At 57.9% G+C, this 19,044-nt stretch overlaps 1 protein-coding gene across 2 annotated transcripts in view; it reads left to right on the top strand.

The window, feature by feature from the left end:
* The window catches only part of INPP5A (inositol polyphosphate-5-phosphatase A), a 163,029-nt gene that overhangs the window by 125,669 nt on the left and 18,316 nt on the right, over positions 1-19,044 (top strand). For both annotated transcript variants that reach the window (XM_033130170.1, XM_033130172.1), the window contains exons 9-11: positions 810-894; positions 16,604-16,699; positions 16,808-16,882. In XM_033130170.1, coding sequence (XP_032986061.1) covers positions 810-894; positions 16,604-16,699; positions 16,808-16,882 — 256 coding nt within the window. The remainder of the gene's footprint in view (positions 1-809; positions 895-16,603; positions 16,700-16,807; positions 16,883-19,044) is intronic.

The raw sequence follows: 19,044 nt of genomic DNA, 5'->3' as shown, positions 1-19,044 counted from the left end.
CAGCGTCCCTTCCCCACTGGCGGGAACCATCCAAAGGCGGAGGTGGCCTGCGTACCTGTGGACTACGGGGCCACCTGCCCATTCACTCCTCCCCCGTTCTGTTACTGAGCGTGCTTGCCACCCCCCTTTTTGCCCCCCAAAGCATGGAGACAACACTGTGACTGGCTTTTGAGAGAAGAAAGAGCTCTTATGTGTGAGTTTGGTCAGGAGGACACAGGAGGCCGGGCTCAAACCTGTCTCCCACCAGGGTTTGGGGCCGGGTTTTAAGGGGTTTCAGCACTGGGTCTTCCTGGACAGCGACCCGCCCCAATCCGTGGGTCCCTGAGGGAGCAGTAGTGGTGGCGCTCACAAGCTGTCCTTGGCCAGTGAGGCAGACATCGGCTCCGCGACTTGTCAGAAACAAGACCAGTCTGAGCTGGTTCTGCAGTTATGGCTCCCTGTCCCCCCACTGCACCAGCTTCAGCTTCTGGCTGCTTCTCCAAGTCCTGGCTTCTCCTGTGCCAGCCCTTCCCCCTGGTGCAGGCTACAGTTCCCTCCAAATGTGGCTTCATGCAGACCTGGCCAACGTGATGAGAACACGTGGGCAGCACACACGAGTGTTGGAGGGAGTCACATGCTTGCTGTCTGGTGGACTCGTGTGGCCATGGTCACTGTGCTAATTAAGTGTCGGGGTGCAAGTCTGCCTTCTGCGGGAGACGGTAGGAAACGCATGTTGGGCAGCATGGAGGACAGCTGCCAATGGCCTAGCTATGGCAGACGGTCGGTCGGCTCAGACGCGCTCAGTAACCCGTCTCCTTCTCTTCTCCCAGGATTATTGACCAGCGATTCGAGAAAGTGGCCTACTTTGTCTTCGGTGACTTCAACTTCCGACTGGATTCCAAGTCCGTGGTGGAGGTAGGCACCTGGCCCAGCCCCGTCTGGAGCCCACACGCGCTCTGTTGTGTCAGGAAAAGCCTCCGAAGCAGTGTTGTCCTTTCTGGGCAAGTTCAGTGTCATCCTTCCCACTGGTTACATTTCAGGCAAAAACTCCTAGTAAAGACAGGTCTTCCTGTCAAAAATGGGGGCTACTGTTGGACTCAGAGATGAATTGGAGTCCCTCAGAACTCTGCAGCTGTTGCTAGCTGCCAGAGCACGTAATGTCATGCCGTGGAAGTTCTGTTGTCATCAAGTGTTGCAGCTTCTTGGTCCTCATTGCACATGTCTACAAGATAGTTATTCTGTTTCATGTAATCAATCATCCACGTCACTCAATCTTGGGGAACTTAGAGGCGGTGTGTGTCTCCTCGGTGTACCACAAGGCCAGGGCCAGTGTCCCCTCGGAATCCTGGCGTGATGTCCCTACTAAGGAACATGTGCAGACAGAAACCTGCCTCCTGGTGACTAGCATGTGGCTTTGAGGTTGGAAGGCAGAGCTCAGTGCAGCCCTGCCCGGTCCCACCTGTGTGACCTTGGAGAGTCACCTCCTTGGCCGGTGGCCCAGGCACAGGGGCTGGCTTCCCTGTGATAAGGTCCATTGGGCTGGCCTGTGCTCCACAGCTCTGGGCCGGTGGGGCAGAGGCAGGCGGTGCTGTGGGGCTGTGGCTGGCACTGTTCCCCAGCTCTCTGGGCTGTTGGACTGCAGCGCTGATGTCAGCTCTCAAGGCAGCAGCAAAGGGGAGACCCCACCACCTGCCACCTGTACCTACATGGGGAGGCATGGTTCTCATCCAGGCACCTGGTGTCTCCTGGGCAGCTGTATGCCAGGCAAGCCTGCCAAGGGCTCGGTCCAGCACCTGGCACACACTGGGTTGTGCACGTGTAGCGACCACGGTAGAAATGACACGAAGCACTGATAGTCCCTCCAAGTGATTATCTTCCCATTAGTAGTCTCAGTTACAAATACCATCAGACATTAATCTTCCGTCTTCGGTGGAAAATTATTTCTTAAAGACAGGCTGAGCAGGCTTTTGATCATCCCATAGCTCCCTTTGGTTGACAGAAATGAGTAATGTTGTATTGAAATCCTCTTTTTAATTTAATTAAGCTGGCGGCACCTCACCAAGCCAGCCTCACGTGCGTGTGTAAACGTTTGGATGTGCTCAGTAACCGTTGGGAGAGCACAGTCCCCTGACATGGAGGGGCAGCCCCTGAGCGTGGGTTCCCCTGGGGACCACACAACCCTTTGTCTGATTCTGCTGGTCTCTCCTCAGTTTGAGGTTGGAGAGCCAGTCAGTCAGGTAGCGCACAGCCAGGCCCTGTGCCTGTGGATACCCTGGGAACGGTGCCCGTCCAGTCGAGATCTGCCGGGTGTCCGGCACTGTTGGCACCCGCAGAGCCTGGCCCCTGGAGGAAGGCTGCTCCTCCATCACTTGTAGGCCACCAGGACTAGCAAAGCCACATTTTTATATTTTGAGTCCCTGGGCTTGGGTCATTTCTGGCTGGTATTGGAACCAGGGCTTCTGCTGTGCCTGGAGTAGCTGTCCACTCACCTGGAGGGTCTCCTTATAGAAAAGTAAAGAGGGGTCCTCGGAAGACCGAGGCTGATCAGTCGGGAGCCGCTGAGCAGATTGCATGTCAGCAAAAGGTCAGAGACGTTTTCCAGTGGCCTTTTCTTCCTGATAGAACAAATGTCACAAAAAAGGGCCGAGCTCCGGACTCGGGTCGTAGTTGTCACAGGTGTGCAGTGTGCTGAGCTGGGTGGCCAGCCATGGAGGGCGTGGGGCCCGCAGGCAGCGGACCCTGGGGGCCTCCCGCCTGGCTCGCTGGTGCAGTTGGGGCGACTTGTCAGGGAGTCGTGGGTTTTCTTGTTCGTCCTGCTGGGAGCTTGTGTACTGTCAGGGAACATGCGTTCCTGGGGGGGCCACAGCCCGTTAGTGAGCTATGCTGTGCACTTTTGTTTGTTACGTGACTCAGCTCCCACTTCCCCCTTTCTCGGGACCGGTCATCTTGAGCAGCCTGGCCTGCCCTCAAGGATCTGTCCCAATTTTTAAAGAAAGGGGTCCTGCTACTCAGGTGATCTCAGCAGTTGGGCAGTGATGCCTGGGGCGTACATGGACCTCCCTCGGCCACTGCCCCCGGCCATGCACATGGCGAAGGCGGTGCTGCCTGCGCCTGGGCTGCTTGGTCCTTCTGCGTTTGGGGCTTGGGACCTGTGCGGGAAGCTTGGCGCCCAGCCTGCCTGGCCACGATGTCAGGGTTGATGGTAAAGGGCCTGCAGCCCAGCACCTTTGACCCGGGAAGGGGAAGCAGAGATCAAGGGTGGGCGGAGGTGAGCGCCAGAGACGTGACAGGTGCCAGCACGTGCGTGCTTCCTGCGTTAGCAGAAGCACGAGACCCTTTTCCAAAGCAGCCTGCACACATCACCTTGAAAATCCAAGTACAGAGCAGTGAGTTCTGTTCAGCTCATGCTGAAGGGGCTGTCTGTGAGCTGGCAGCAGCTTCTCCTGAGAACTGGCACGTTGTTCGGACAGTGACTAAGGAGCCTCAAGAATCCCGACTCTACTGCAAGCCTGGAAAGTTCCAGACCAATTAGTATCAGTATTTGATGGGTACCTAAGTTTTAATAAGTTCCTCCAGCTTTCTCTTCCTTTCCTTCAGGAAAATAAGGACATCTTCATTTGATTACTTTTCCATCAAAGTTAACTGGCAAAGATAAGGAAATTTTGAAATGCTGTTTTCTAGTATATAGTTCTCACAAAGAGCTGATTTTGAGAAGAAGCAGCGGTGGTCCCTGTGGTGACCCTGCAGGACCTGGCCCCAGGATCCCCCACCCTTGTCCTCTATCAGCTGCACTGCTGGGCAGTTGCTGTGGGGGGCCCAGCCCTGGCTGACCACACTGGAAGGTGGGGTTGCCACTTTGGGCGGATCTGGACGGAGCCTCCTGACCTGGGGGTGCCGCCTCTGTTCAGATCCAGAGACCCGTGGGAAGCGTCAGAAGTGGCCGGCATGTCCGGGTGGGCCTGGTGCCACGAAAGAACCCCTCCCCCTGCCCCGGCTGAGCCAGGTCCCCAGAAGGTTTGCCCACAGCAGCGTCTCTGAGCAGGCAGCTGCAGCACCTCTGTCACCAGACGTACCTGCTGATGTGGCCGAGTTAGGTGCTGGCTGACAGCACTGGCGCCCTTGACAGACCCAGGGCTTCCTCGTTTGCCCTGTTAATCTGGCACCTTCAGAGAGGGAGGGAAAGTCAGTCATTTCCAGCAGAATCATTCGCTCAGTAAATAAACAAATGCATTAATTTTTGGATGGTTCACATCCACATGGTTCTTTAAAACCTATGGAGAGATGGCTATTCAGTCGACAAATAAAAACTTGAATTACATTTTTGCAGTTTCCTAGTAAGTAAAGCAAAACTACAGGAAATGATTTTTATTGCAAACACCTGGAATGAGTTTTTAGCTTAGAAAGTTTTAGGGCCATCTGATCAAATGAAGACTTTGCCTCTGGAATTAAACAGTCTCCCCCTGGAGGCACCATCAGTCCGTTCGGAGCGCAGGAAGCTGGGCGGTGGCCCCACGATGGGCACCGGATCGCGTAGCAGCATCTGATGGGAAGGTGGGCACCACAACCCTCGCCTTTTCCAACGTCGGATCCAACAGTTCCTGAGAATTGTGAGCAGCGGGGAGGAAGCTGGTGCCAGTACAGCATGTGACCCCCCTGGATGACACCCTGTGACGGGCAGACAGCTGCTCTGCCATGAGGCCCCTGTGTCACCTCCAGGTCACCACGTGTCTGCCTCAGCCTCAGACGTGCGTGGCCTATCAAGAAAATGATAATTAATTTCATAAGTGTTCTCAACACTGGAGACCTGACTGTGCAGAAAGAACCGCGTGTGTGGTGTCCTGGGCTCCTGTGACAGTGACCACAGGCTGGGCGGCTGAGCACCAGACATCGGTCCGCTCACAGTTCTGGAATCCAGAAGTCCAAAGTCAAGGTGTCCAGGGCTGGGCTCCCTGTGGAGGCTGTCGGGCCAGTCCTTCCACCTCTTCTGGTTCCTAGTGTCCTGAGCCTCACTGGGCACGTAGCCGCCCAGGCTCTCAGCCCCCCGCCCCCACCTCCCTGTCCTCATTTTTCTCTCATGAGGTCCCCCCTAAATCCAGGATGATTCTGTCGAGACCCTGACCTGATTACATCTGGGAAGATCCTTCTTGAAAGTCAGGTCACGTGCTGAGGCCTGTGGGCGTGAATTCTGGGGACACTCTCCAACCCCCTGATACCGATGACGTCTCTTCCCACCAGTGCATGGACTAAATACTCACTATGAACACGTTTCTCAGCCAAAGCAGATGTAAAAATAAATTCAATGAGAAAGACCAAATTCGCTTTGTTAGGGATTAATTTTGGTAGCGTTAGTTAAGCTGCCTATTAAGTACTGAGTTTTAAAATACCAGGAAGCACCTCTTGTGGAAAGTCAGGGTTTGTTCATTGGCGTGGCTCACTTCTTAAAAGTTAAAAGGGTTGCTAACTGTAACAACAGTTACTGGAGATTTTGTGGAAACCAAAGAAAACCTGTCCAGACCTTCCCGAGAGGCTGAGTCAGGCAGGGGAGCAGAGGTCAGGTCCTGGGGGAGACCCGAGGAAGGTGTTCGGGACGGCCGGCTCGGGGCCAGCCAAGCACCAGCAGCCCCGGCCACTCGCAGTGTGGCCTCTGACGCCCTTCCCTGTCCTTTTCATTTTCTTCCACATTAAGTGTTCGATGAAGGTGTGACAGGGAGCACCAAGCACTGCTGCCGCTCCCAGCGGGTGAGGCGCAGAGCCTTGCGCCCTGGCCCAGGGTGGCCGTGGCTTCACGCACCTTCCACCTGGGTCACCTGAGGCGCCACACCCACGTCGCCCCCATGAGGGATCCCTGCAGTTGCGCCCCTGAGGCACGTGGGATGCTGGCACCCCGGTCACAGCCTCTCTGTGACACAGACGCAGTGACTAGCAGCACCTCTGGGCTGGACCCCTGAGGGCGACTCCCGAGGGCCGCAATGTTGTGGGACAGCCTGGGAGGCTGCGTGTGGCTCGTCTGTTGGCCACACGTTCACATTTCGGCCTCTCCTCCTTGCAGCAGGCAGTTGAGAAAGAAGCCTCTGGGCAGAGCAGGCTCAGCTGCTTTTCAGTGGCCCCCATGGTGCACTCTCTACTTTCTGGGCCTGGGAGGCTGGGATACTTTAAGTTTGTCACAGTGTCACCATCAGCCGCTGTAAGTGCTGGTGTCCTTCTTCATTGTCCAGCAAGTATTTGCTGTGCGCCTGGTGGGGGGCCGGTGCTGTCTCAGGATAGGGGTGGACACGGCCCTGCCGGCCTCGAGGCGATGGCCCTGGGTGCCAGGGGAGCCTGGGCGGTGGTCTGCCTGCCGGTGGCACTACCCAGCTCCCCATAGCCTGAGAGACATTGTTGAGGGACACAGTAGTGTCCTGGGGGACACAAGCGCCCTATCTGCCTGTTCAGTTCCACCTTTCAATTCTGCTCCAACTCCCTAGAGTCTGAAAGGCAACGTAAGACAAAGTTCCCCAGGAGTTGGCACACGCCCTTCTCAGAGGCATTTCCCTTTCACAGGACAGCTGTGCTAGGAGCCCAAGGGGACTGTTTCTCTGGGACTTGGTGTCAGTCATCCAGAGGCCAGTAGGGCTTGTTGAGGAGTGGGTCCTGCTGAGGGTGGGGCCTCCTATAGGGTGGGGCCTGCTGTGGGTGGGGCCTTTTAGGCGCGGGGCCTGTGTCTTGTTGGGGCTCAGACGCTGGTCTGGGGCCACCACTGACAGGCAGACAGTCTGTGTGTACGGGGAGACATAGCCCTGGGCAGGCACTGGGGTGTGGACTCCGCTTCCTCTGTCCCATCCTACCAGGGGCTCAGCAGGCCCTCTGCTGCCCCAACCAGTCTGGGTCTGCACCTGGCACTGTCTCTTCCTCCTTCTGGGTGGGCAGGCAGACCTCCCTCAGCAGTGAGCCCTCTCAGGAGCCCTCTTTCGGGCACCCACATTTAGTGCCTGCAGACCGGGTCCTGGGGATGGGAGAAGGGCCACACTGGCGTCCCCTCTGCATTCTTGGGAAAGTCTGTGTTCTCAGCTTGGGCAGGTCACCCCACAAGTGGTCCAGCCGCCCAGGGCAGCGTGACAGGTGCCCACGTGCATCCTAGCCAGTGCTGTCGTGTATGTGGTAAGAAGGCCTAAGGTGTCGGGATGGGGACACAGTGTACTTGCTTGTCTAGAGGTGGCAGGTGACCTCCCTCTTGAGGAAGAAGGCCAAGGTTACGTTTTTGGCTCAACTAGAAGCCACGCCTGGTTTTGGTTTTCCTTTCTGAGCCCCCTACAGCGGCCAGTTCAGCCTCCTGGTCCTGGGTGCTGGCTGCGCCTGGCGGGCACGACCCTCGGGTTAATTCAGTCCATCCTCAGACAGGAGGGGCCTGTGAGCAGAGGCAGCGTCTGTCCCCTGCCAGTGCAGCAGGACGGGCTCCAGGAGGGCACAGGCAGCCCAAGGTGGACATCTGCTGCCATTTGCAGGGAGGGAAGCTTCCGGTCCTACCTGGCAGCAGCCTCAGACAGAGGTGCTGCGTGTGAAGTGAAGACCGTCCCCCAGGAACTAGCAGCTTCGCATTTCAAATGCAAATTAATACAAACATGCTCATAGAGCAGAACTGAGACGATACTGTGATCAAATGTGGCACCGCCTAAGCCATAATTAAAACATACACAAATTAAACACAATTACCATGTACCATCTAAGGGGCCATACATCGTGAAACTAATTAATAATGAAGCCTCCGCTCAGCCCTGCTGGCAGGATCGCTCAGAGGGTATGTTTTATGCCTTGCGCGGTGGCAACTGGCAGCTGGGGCGCTCAGCTGGCCGCAGTGACAAAGAGTGACAGCAGTGCCAGGCGCTCCCGTCTCTGTGTGGCCCGGCCTCACGCCCACCTGCCGTGCATCACCACCCGACAGTGATGGTGATGGATGCATTTTTGGAGGCTGGCCGCCATTTTTAAAATCCGGTTGCCAGTTACTGACAAGTACACGTGTGTTCAGGTGCCAGGTGGACCCGCTGAGAAGCAGGTCCTGTGAGAGGCTCAGACTTAGAAGCAGTGGTCCTCCGGGAGGCGCTTGTCTGCAGGAGGGGCACCAGGCACTATCCCAACAGCTGGGGGTCCCAGCACTGTCCCTGCCGGCCGTGGAGGAGGACGGAGGGAGGCAGGGCAGACGTCACGGCACTGTGAGTGGGCCAGGCCTCTGGCATTGTGAGCTCCTGTCTGAGACCACAGACATTCCTGCAGCCCGGACTTCTCCCCCCAGGGGTGCACCAGGATCCCGAAGGGCACAGCCCCACTCGGCAGGAAGGGCACAGCCATCAGAAGGCCGACATGAGCTGACGCTGAGCTCCACACGCCATGCTGGCTGGCATCTGGTTCCCGGTCACCTTGTTGAACCAAACCCAGCCAGGCCTGCACACCCCAGACCCCTCGGCCCACAGACTCAGTGGACACAGGCCAGGCCAGGCTCCATCTTCGGCTCCCGTCGGGGGCACTGCAGGCAGAGTGGCTGTGCTGCTGGCTCTGTGCCTTTGCCACTCCTCGGCCTGGGGTGTGCCCTGCCGAAGCCCTCACGAGACCAGGGCTGCACAGTGATCCCAGGAGGCCCAGACAGTTTGCCGTCCACGAGACAGAGGAACGGGGCCACCCAACTCCACCAACCTCCATAACCCCTGGCAAGCGTCAGTAGTCGTGATGTTTGGCAGCGGGAGTGGGGGTCAGCGTGGACAGGTCTGCGCTGATCTCTCCGGCCCAGCTGGCACGCCAAGCGTCCTGGCAGCTGTGGCGGCCTCCCTCCCGCTCTGGACGCTCTTCCAGAGTGGACTCGTGGACTGGACTTGTTCTGATGGATGAGGTCAGGGCTGCCTGAGGGACCTTGTGTGAGGTGTGTTGGCCAAGCCATACTTGTCTGTTTATTTGCCTGGTTTTTTGAGTCTTGGTTTGAAACAATAATAGAATTATTAAATTAAGTCATTAAATTTACTTTTTAATTACTGTTTTAAAAAAAGAGACCTTTATTTGGTCTGTTTTGATATAGGTCCTGTGACAATCAACCAAAAAATAAACCACAATTTTATGCCTAATTATGGTGACTATCCTGGGTTTTACTTGAGGAGATTTTCTTCCAGAAAGTTTGCTTTACAAATATTAGCCCGTATTTCCAACTGGTAGATTGATGTCAAAAGAATTATTTCCATAATTGTAGAAAAAGAAGAAAAGAGACCAAAGCATTTGTGACTTCCGCTCCTCTCCTGTTGGAGGAGCTAGAATTTCTGACGCCTGCCCAGCTCGGTGCTCACTGGTATTTGGCGTGTGTTTCTGGGTTGGCTGGACGCTGCCTTCTTGCCCCCCTCGGGGCTTTAAGGATCGGAGCAGGTCTTCTCTGCCAAAGCCCCATGGGGCACAGTGCCGCAATCGTGCCTGGTACAGTGTCTGTGCTGCACACACACACTCCACCAGGCTCCACTGTTGCTGCCACCACACGGCTCTGCACAGTGGCCTTGGCTCTCTCTGGAGCCTGGCAATTGCTCAGTGGAAGGAAGCGAGGGGGGTGAGGGTCTGTGTCCTCCCCTCCCTGCTGGGTCTGAGCCCTGGTGTCAGTGGTTCCCCCAGCCGGGGCCTCGCTGCAGGCACAGACCCCTGCCACGTGGCTGTGCCAGTCCTGGGAGCCATCCCTGGACCACGCTGCGTGCTCCCAGGCATCTGCTGGACAGGACTCAGGAAGCCCCCACGGCGCCTTCCAGAAAGATAGGCTGAGCTCTCCTGGCATGAGAGCTCCGAAACGCTGCAGGTTTCACAGCGTGCCTGGACGGGTGCCGCCCCTGTGGCCAAGTTGTCGGCAGTTAGCGGGAGCGGTCTGGGGACAGGACATGAAAGGGTCTTTATGGCGTGTTGTTGTTCCGGACAAATGACAAACAGTGCACAATGCAGAACAAAGAGGACGAAGCCGCCTGCAAGGCTGACAGAGCCTCGTGACAGCGCCTCCCATGAACTGCCGCCCGCTCCCCAGCAGCCCCCGGCTGGCCGCCCCGCCTCTTGCTCTCAGTGATGTCAGCGCATCTGGCCACAGAAACTTTCTCAGCAACCATGAAGAGGTTTCCCTGCTCCTGGGAAAATCTCTAGGAAAGGTGGGCCGTCTCTGAGGAGTCAGAGTAAAGGAGAGGGTGAGGTTTTGGGCCGTTCCTGCCGGAAGCAGCGGGCGCCGTTCCCGAGGGCAGAGAGCTCACCCTGCGTGCTCTCTCCTGCAACCCGTCGTGTCAGCCCCACCGCGCAGCTCTCAGGTCCACCCAGGACGGTCTTCTCTGTCGCGGGCAGATTGCCCCGTCTCCAGCCAAGGTGCTGGTCCTCACAGCCCTGCCCTGCGACGGGTGTGGGCAGCCAGCAGGCACACCACCCCGGCAGCAGCCAGGCTTCCCCGGGGCTTCTCAGAGGCTGTGTGTGCACGTGTGTGTGCCTGCGTGTGCAGTGAGTGCATGTATGTACTCATGTGTGCTCCTAGCATGACAGTAAGAAGGCTGAAACACTGGCCAGACTTCCCTTGGGATCACGGGTACGTACGTGTCACTTAGTCACACCTTTCTGTCACAGGCTTCGTGTGGCACCGGTGTTGTCCTTGCTGTGCTAAGTGGAGGCCTTCCCCCTGCGAGGCCCCCAGTGGCCTTTGTGGCAGCACTGTCCTCTGGCTGTGTGGACCTTTGTCCCCAGCACACCGCGCTCCGCCTGTGGACGCCTCTGGGTACTTACTTTTCGGGGTGCAGTGTGTGTCTGCCCCAACGGGGACAGTCAGAGAATTCCATGGGATCCCCCGTCAGAGCACGTTCCCTCAGATCTGCAGGTGATTGGTGACCAAGGGGAGCTTGAAAGCCCCTGACTCTGTTTCCTAGTCTTGACTAAGTGACTTCCTGATTGTTCTTCCCCTTTCTTCTCCTTGAGTACGTCTAGGACTTGAAATAATCTCTGAGGACGTTAGTCACCAAGAAACAGTCAGTCACCGTGGCTATCACGCTTACCTGGTGTTCCCAGAACTGAGAAGGGAGTCCAGGGGACAAGGAGGGCTGTTTATCACAACCTGATTTCTGATTCTCTGAACCCACGTTGCAGTCCTGGAGTTTCCCTGCTGCTGGTGGTGGGAGCAGGAATCTTCTGAGCTGCTGCCTCCAACCCCTTCATTCCGGGGGTGCCAGGCCGCCTGGTGCAATGTCTGTTCAGGAAACTGGCAAACCCGATGCAGCAAGACACAAGTCTGGCCTAATGGTCAGCGTTACTGGGACACTGACTTGTAGCATAAAAGACCATGCTTGTCCTCTAGAGTGAGCTCTGTTTTCCGCATCACTTGGAGGATTTAAATTTAAAAGGTAGTGATGTGTCCGTTCGCTTGTTACGGCAGACCTGGGTACAGTGCTGGGTCTTTCTTTGCAAATCATCGTTGGAAACCCTTCTGTTCCTTTCTTTGGTCCCTGCTGCATGACAGATGTTAGATGGGACTTTTATATGGAGACGTTTTTTATTTTTAGACATTTTATGGCTAGATTTTCACCAAAAATCACAGGATAACAAGAACAATGGGGTGGTGGTGAGTTTCCTCCTGACGCGCCCTTGGCTGGTTTTCCAGTGAGGAGCTTTCTACGTGGTTAGCAGTTCACTGCATGGTGGTCACTGCTCAGGGGCAGCTTAGTGATTTCCAGGGGGTCGGGGGGAACAGCGGCCCCGACTCAATTCCAGAGAAAGGGGAGACAGACCGTCTTGGTGTTGACAGCGTGGGACAGCCTGGCCATGCAGGGCCGTCCGGCCCAGCTGGGAGAGCAGCTCCCCGTGGGACCTGCCAAGCAGGCTGTGTCCTCAGTGGTCCCTGCCGGACACACAGCACAGAGCAAGCCAGAGGCCTCATGCTAAGAACCGGGTGCTGTACCCCTGGAGCGTGAGGCTGTTGTCAGCAGCTTCTTGCTTGGCCCCAGTAGCTCATGCTGTTACTGCGCCCGCAGATGCCTTCTGTCCCAAGTGCAGCCAGGGGCCAGGACACACTGGTGGCAGCGGAGATCGGCCCAGCGTCCGGTCTCCAGGGTTTGATGGAGAAGCCGTGCTCCCAGAAGGTGACAGGCACTCGGCTGTGTGCCTGGGAGCTGTGGCCAGGAGCGAGGCTCTGAACTGGCCCTAAGGCGCCAACAGCATTCAGGCGTGGCAGACAGCTGAGCTCACGCCCGTTCTGTCCCCTATTTCGTTTTTTCTGGTGGATGGACCCAGAGCAAAATCCTGTATGAGTGGACAGAGCTCTGGGAGGCCCCAGAGGAGAAGGCTGCCGTGCCCGTCTGTCCAGGCCCCCATGGCCACCCGGCGCCCCCACAGTGGCACATGCTCCCCTCACTGACCATCTCCAGGCTCTGTGTCCAGTGGGACGAGGCGGTGACCGCCTGGGGAGCAGAGCCCCTTCTGACTTCTGGAGGCATTTCCAGCCTCACTCCTTCCATCTGTGAGTCTGCCATCACAGCCAGACGTGGGCTAGTCACGTTCCTCCATGCCGTGGCTTTTTCTGTCCTTTGGTTGTCACTGGTTTTTAGGGAAGTCTCAGAGATGATGACACAGGTTTCAACAAGAGTCCTGAGAAGCCCAGGAGTGGGCAGATGGCAAGGCTACGCTCACGGGAGGTCAGACCAGGATGTGGAAGCCCCCACGCACGTCTTCATCCTATGTCTGGAATCCAAGGTGACCCAACAGGTCCCTGGCCAAAGGAAGTGTGTCACCCAGGTCAGCACTGCCGAAGGTCCTCGGAGCTTACCCTCGGGGGCTCCTTGGCCCCTTTACAAAGCCGTTGAAGGCACTGTTTTTAAGGCCCATTTCTTTTACAAGCTTTTCCTTTCAGAGTTTCTGGAATCAGTCCCTATAACATCTGTCTGTGGCTTAAATCAGCACCGGCCAGGCCAGCCATGCTCGCCTCCCTTTGTCCGCTCGCCTTTGTTTCTGATTTCATGCTCTCAGAGGGGCTGCATGTTTTTCTGCGTGAAGTTGTCAGAGGGCTGAAAGGTCTGGAGCAGGGTCACACTTGGAGGGACGGGCGTGAAAGGTGGTGAAATGGTCTTCAGGACCACCCACCAGCCCGGCCTGGCCCAGCAGAGGCCAGTGTACCATGCAGACATACCTGCAGCCGGCTGCACAGGGACAGGGGATCCTCGCCATCCTGAGGTCGGGAGCACCCCGGAGGGGATGCCAGAGCCCTGGGACTATGTTTTATGGGCTGTTCCATGATGTGAGGCTCTCCTGGGGATGTCCAGGCGGAAATGGGCCTCACAGGGTCATTTCCTTCAGGCCGCAGTGTGGAAAACCAGGAAACTCTAATTTCTTAGGACACGCTAGAACACGTGCCTCAGTAGCTGACTGTCGAGTGTGGATGAACCTCCAGCACCCTGCCTCCCATGTGGAGGGATCCAAGCAGAGGCTCGGGAGGTACAGTGGCCATGTGGTCCCAGGCCCAGGTGCCACCTGACACTCCCATGCCTTAAACAGTCTGCAGACATCCGGCCCGACTGGTTTCCTCTGCTGACCGAGGTCAGGATGAAACCTTGTCCCCACCTCTTTGTGCAGCCATGATGAGTGACAGGTGACCCCGACACAGTGGCCCTGCTCAGCCCTCCAGAACACGCCGCCCGGCTAGACACAGCAGTGCATGGCACCCGCGAGCTCCAAGCCATGTGTCAGGGCCCCCATCCCTCCGTGCGGGTTTGGGAGGGGGTGTGCGGCAACCAGTGGTCCGGGGCAGGCCACACTGATGGATTGTGGGTGCGTCCCCGCTGCGCCTGGGGGCTCCGGGTGCTCCCGGAGGGACAGCAGCCTCTTCCCAGCCTTTTGATCCCAGTCAGGTGGCTTTGCCCACGGGTCACACTGGACCAGGAGGCCTGCGTCCCCTCACAGGCATGCTCCTCAGAATGCATCCGGGGCAATGACCGTCTGCTGAGAGGGGCCTGGGACCCTGTGGTTCTTGGTCGGCCCCGGCCCATCCCCACTAGAGGGGGTCTCCTTGCAGGAAGGCACTTCATGGCTCTGTGAACTAACAGTTGGGCTTGTCTGCGTCAACAAAACAGGAATGGACTGTCAGCTGCCAGGATGGTCAGAGGACATTCCCTGAGTGGCCGTGAGCCCAGCTTCCCTGTCTGCAGTCACACTGGCCTCAGTGGGCCTCCCACAGCGGGAGGCGAGGCTCCGAGTCGGGGTGTCAGGCCCCCTGACACGGCCCCTCTGTGTCCCGGGTCCTCCTTGCACTGGCCCTCAGTGGCGTCTAGAATCTGCATTGTGGCCTGAGCTGGGCTGAGGACCCAGAATCCCCTGCAGTCTCCACGGGGGGCTCCTTCTGACCCCGGTGCAGAGGAAAACCCAAACGCTGCTCTGGTCCACGCAGGGCTTTGCAGACGGGCAGAGCTAGCCACGAAAGTATGCACAATACATACATCGTTCCCGGTGTTTTCTTCGGGGGAGGAGAAAAGGTGAAATGGAAAGGCACTGATTGTCTGTCTGCCTCTGAGGAGGGAAAGAACCCCTGGGCCCCGGGGTGGGGCCTGTGCCAGTGGGCCCCATGCTGCACTGTCCACGGAGCTGCAGGAGGCCGGCTGTGTCCCCTGCGAGCCCGTCACCTCCCACCTGACCACTGCCCCTCCCCTGCCCCCTTCTCCCAGCCACAGTCCCCCAGGCTGAAGACAGGGAGCCTATGTGTCCACTGCTCCCCCGACTGCCCTGGCCCCTCCGCAGCTCTCAGAGGCTGGGCCTGCAGCACTGGTTCCACCTCCGAGAAGCCTCGTACGCTACCGCCACCTGCCTCAGTGTCTACACACCCTCACCCCAGGTGCACAGGGACACACTTGGTGCCTGCCCGATCCTGGCGTGTGGGGACCTCGACAGTGCCACCGCCACCTGTGTCCTTTGTCCTTAGGAGATGTGTGGTGGCTGTCGGAGGTTGGGGGGCACTCGGCGGCTGTGCAGTGACACGCAGGGACGCCTGTGTCTGAGATCGCCATCCCCACCAGGTCGGGAGTTGTACTGTCTGTGGGTGGCTGCCGACCGAGCTGCTGCCGAGCGCCCATCTGCCTGCGGTGGCTGCACAAGGGATGAGCATTGCAGCCTCTGCATCTAGAAACAGCAGTAAGATGAGAAGATGCGGCCCCGCCTGTGCCGCCTGCTGTGTTGAAGTTGGGTTCCTGGTAGACACGTTTAGATCTCTGCTTGTGTTTCTGCTGATTCTTGCAAACACGGACCAAACCTTGTGGCACAGAACCTGTGGGCAAACTTCCTACTGGAGGCAGCTCGTCCTGTGCGCTGAAACCCTCCATGTCCCCCAGCCAGGCTGTTAGAAAGGCTCAGGAGATGGGACTTTCCTGCAGGCTCCCGGCCCCAGGCCCAGTGGGTCCCTGGGGTCTGTTGCTCCTCCCCCTCCTCCCTGAGGGCACAGGCTCCTGTCTGCCCAGTGGGCACAGGGCACCATGGAAGGGCTCTGCCGTTAACAGGATTGCACTTCATGGGAGCATTGGTGACAATTGAGTGGGAGGGAGATGGGACAGATTTAGCTCCTGGGACACATGGGACCAACTGCACATGTGCACCTCCAACCGCGGGTGGCTTTGTGTGAATCAAACGCTGCAAAGGGCACGGGCCCTGGGGCCCTCCCTCCTCACCAGTTACCCAGATGACAAGAAACCCAGGAACTTAGTCACCCATGCCACAGGTGGACCGCCTTGGTGATGGCAGTCCTTTTAGAGAAAAACGCAGCGTGAGGAGTGTCAGATTAAGTGCTGGGCCACGTGTGGCTGCCGGTCATGAAATACATCTCGGGGCTCATTAAAAGCAGCCTTCGGGGTACTTTTCTCTCCTTTCAAAGGAGAAAACCCCCCCCCCCCGGGTCAGTAGGCGAGGGGAAAGGCCAGCCGTGCACGTCTGTCCGAGAGGAGAGTGGCCTGCCCGCGGCCGCATCACTTCTTTAAAACCCTGTGACCGCGGAGGCCGGGGGAGTGTGTGGGCGGGGGGGTGTGGGGGGAGGGCCCGGAGCCGGCCTGACGGTCGGTGGCCCCCGTGTGCGCTGCCCCCCGCGGCCAATCAGATGTTGATCCTTTGGGAGCCGCCTGAAGAGGCCAGATGACGCGATTTTATCAAGTTTTCAGCAGATGCCTGTGGGAGACGGACCCTGAATTTCCTGAGTCAGTGTCGGGCGGCCTCAGTGGCCGCCCGCCGCCAGCCCCGCCCCATTCAGGGAGGGCCTAAGCCACTTAGACACATCAGCATCTGGGTGGAGCTGGCCCTCCCGCCCCTGCGGGCAAGGTGGCCCCTCTGCTCGGATTGTGCCCCGTCCTAATTCTCACCCGATTGAAGCCCGCCAGACTGATTTGTGACACCGAAGTCCAAAAGCCACTTTGGGGGTTTCACCCGCTGGCTGATCTGTGCTCTGAGTGTCGGAGCACTGAGCTTGGGGCCATGCCTACCTTCCCGCCCTGTGCCAGGCAGTGCGAGTCCCTCATCCTCAGAGGCCCTGGGTGGGGTCTGCGGGGCTCACATCCAGGCCGAGGTGACTGCTTTCGGGTGGTGTGGCCCCGGGGCAGCCAGTCAGAGGGACCCTCTCCTGGGACTAATTCCTTCGTGTCTCCTGCAGACTCTCTGCACCAAGGCCACGATGCAGACGGTCCGGGCCGCCGACACCAACGAGGTTGTGAAGCTGATATTCCGCGAGTCAGACAATGACCGGAAGGTAACCCGCGGCAGGCTGTGCGCCGTCCCCGAGCTGGGGGAGAGGGGACCGTGCACTCAGCCACTGGTGTCTGCTCCCACCTGCTCTGACGGCCCCTGTCATCGGCAGGTCATGCTGCAGCTGGAAAAGAAGCTCTTCGAGTACTTCAACCAGGAGGTTTTCCGAGACGACAATGGCACTGCGGTGAGTCCTGCTTCAGCCGTGGCCCCGATGCCCCCGTGGCCTCATTGCCTGGGTGCTGTCACAGCCAGGGGGCCGCTTCTGAAGCCTCCTGTCACTCCTGGGAGTCACACAGCATCTGGCCCCTGTTTTGCTGTGAGGCCTCCCTCAGTTGTCAAGCCAGGCAGCTTCTGGGCCAAGACTCCTCGACTCACCTGAGTCTGCACCCCCTCCCTGTCCCCCACCCTCACCTGTTGCAGGGGCCCCCTCACCCCCTCCTGGCCCTGAGTCCACCCTCAGCGTGGAGCCCGGCCAAGGGCTTGTCACTCGCCCACTGGCCGAGGATGAAGCCGGCATCCTGACCTCCTGCCCAGGCCTGGCTTCCTGCGCAGCACCCGCCAGTCAGGGCACCGGGTGACCTTTGCGTGGGCAAACACTCCGATCACCCTGTCCCTGGGGATCCTCCCCTCTGCACTGGCCAGTTCATCTCACCTCCTTAAGGAGCCTGGTGAGGTTGACTGTCCCGTGTCCCCACAGCGCCCACCCGGCAGGGCCTGGAGCACTTGGGGCAGAGGAAAGAGCCCGAGGGCAGGCCAGCACAGGCCGTGGTTGGATGTGTCACCTGGGGGAGAAGCGCCCAGAGATTCGTGCTGCCGCCCTGTCCCTGGGCAGCTGTGTGGCCGTCTGAGCTTGGAGAAGGCCAGGTAGGGGTGGGTTTGGAGGGCCCCCAGCACAGAGACCATCCCTCACAGCTGGGCGCCATGAGGCCACCAGGACGAGAAGAAGGGGAGGCTCCCTGGGAGGCGAACAGTGGACACGAGGGGTGGTAATGGGGCAGCCAAAGGGCCAGAATGTTCTGGAAGGAGCAAGGAGACTGGTGAGGAGGAGGCGCCGTCAGTTGAGGGAGAAGCCAGGCCCGAGGCTGGGGGCACAGCAAGGGCACAGGAGGCCGTGCTCTAGAAACGGGCAGTGAGGTCACGTGTGGGTCCAAAGTCACCCTTTTCCTCTTTTAGCACTTAGAAGATGTGTGATGACCTTTGGAAATAACAAATATTGTTACATTAGAAGTAATAAGCCTATTTCTGTATTTAGTTAGCTTATGAAATTGGGTGTTTTTTGTTTTGTTTTGTTTTGTTAAGATTGAGGAAAATTAGTTTGAATATTCAGAGAAACTTCTGACTTTGATTCCAAAGTCAGAGAAAATGCAGTGGAGCTGAAGCAGGGAGTAGATTCCCATGTGGTTGTTGTAGAACGGCCCACAGGCCCCACCGTGTCACGTCAGAATCTCACGTGCGGAAGCCGGTGTGCCGGGGCGCCTGCCCGTCACAGCCCGTCTCCTGTGGGTCTCCGAGAGCCAGTCCCCCAGCGGCGCCTGCGGAAACGGTGGCTCCAGGACCCTGAAGGCTCACACTGGTGTGCGTGCGCCGTGCGGGGCCCTTAGCACGTCAAAGGCTCAGCCTCCCTGTCAGTCTCATGCAGGAAGCGGCGTGGCCCAGTCCAGTCCACCCCGGGGGACAGGATAAATGGTCTTCTGAGCCATCGGAGATCATCTCGCCTCCATGGTGAGACACGTGGCACCACGGCCACTGGAACAAACAACCGTCTACAGGATGGATGTGCCCACGCCAGACGCAGCCCCCAAAATCCATCGCATCCTTCATCACCCACCGGTCTTGTACCCGTCTGACAGAAGTTTAATTCAGGCTGGCTCCGGAAAATAATTATTGTATTTTAAGAGTAGTAATCACTGGCCAGGACATGATTGAACGTGTCCATGCCTATTGACTTTTTCTATGATTTATAGCTTTGTTTAGTCGATATTCCCATCGAAATTGTATAATTAATTATAAGTGTGGCTGTCAGGCTGCAGGATGGAGTGCCCTGGCGAGGATTTGCAGAGATTAAATTTTCCTTGGCTGTCCCGGCCGGCCTGGGATTTCCACGGAGCTTGGCCTGTGGATGGAGATGTTTTCTGTGTGTTTAGCAGCTGCTCGAGCTCAGGGCACATTGATTTTCCGGCCCTTTTTCTTTATCAGCGTGGTGTCTCTGCAGTCACAGTGGAGTGTGTGCAGCTGGGACAGTCCTGACAGATACATACGATCCGCCGGCCGCTTTATCATTGTCCACACACGCCCTGCGCTGTTTTTCACTTTGTAATCAAGAAGAATGTTTAAGATACATGCGAA

Source organism: Rhinolophus ferrumequinum, chromosome 16 (assembly GCF_004115265.2).
Source record: "Rhinolophus ferrumequinum isolate MPI-CBG mRhiFer1 chromosome 16, mRhiFer1_v1.p, whole genome shotgun sequence".
NCBI classification, from domain to species: Eukaryota; Metazoa; Chordata; class Mammalia; order Chiroptera; family Rhinolophidae; genus Rhinolophus; species Rhinolophus ferrumequinum.
The sequence above is the reverse complement of the archived record's forward strand: the minus strand, read 5'-3'. Positions and strand labels throughout refer to the sequence as shown.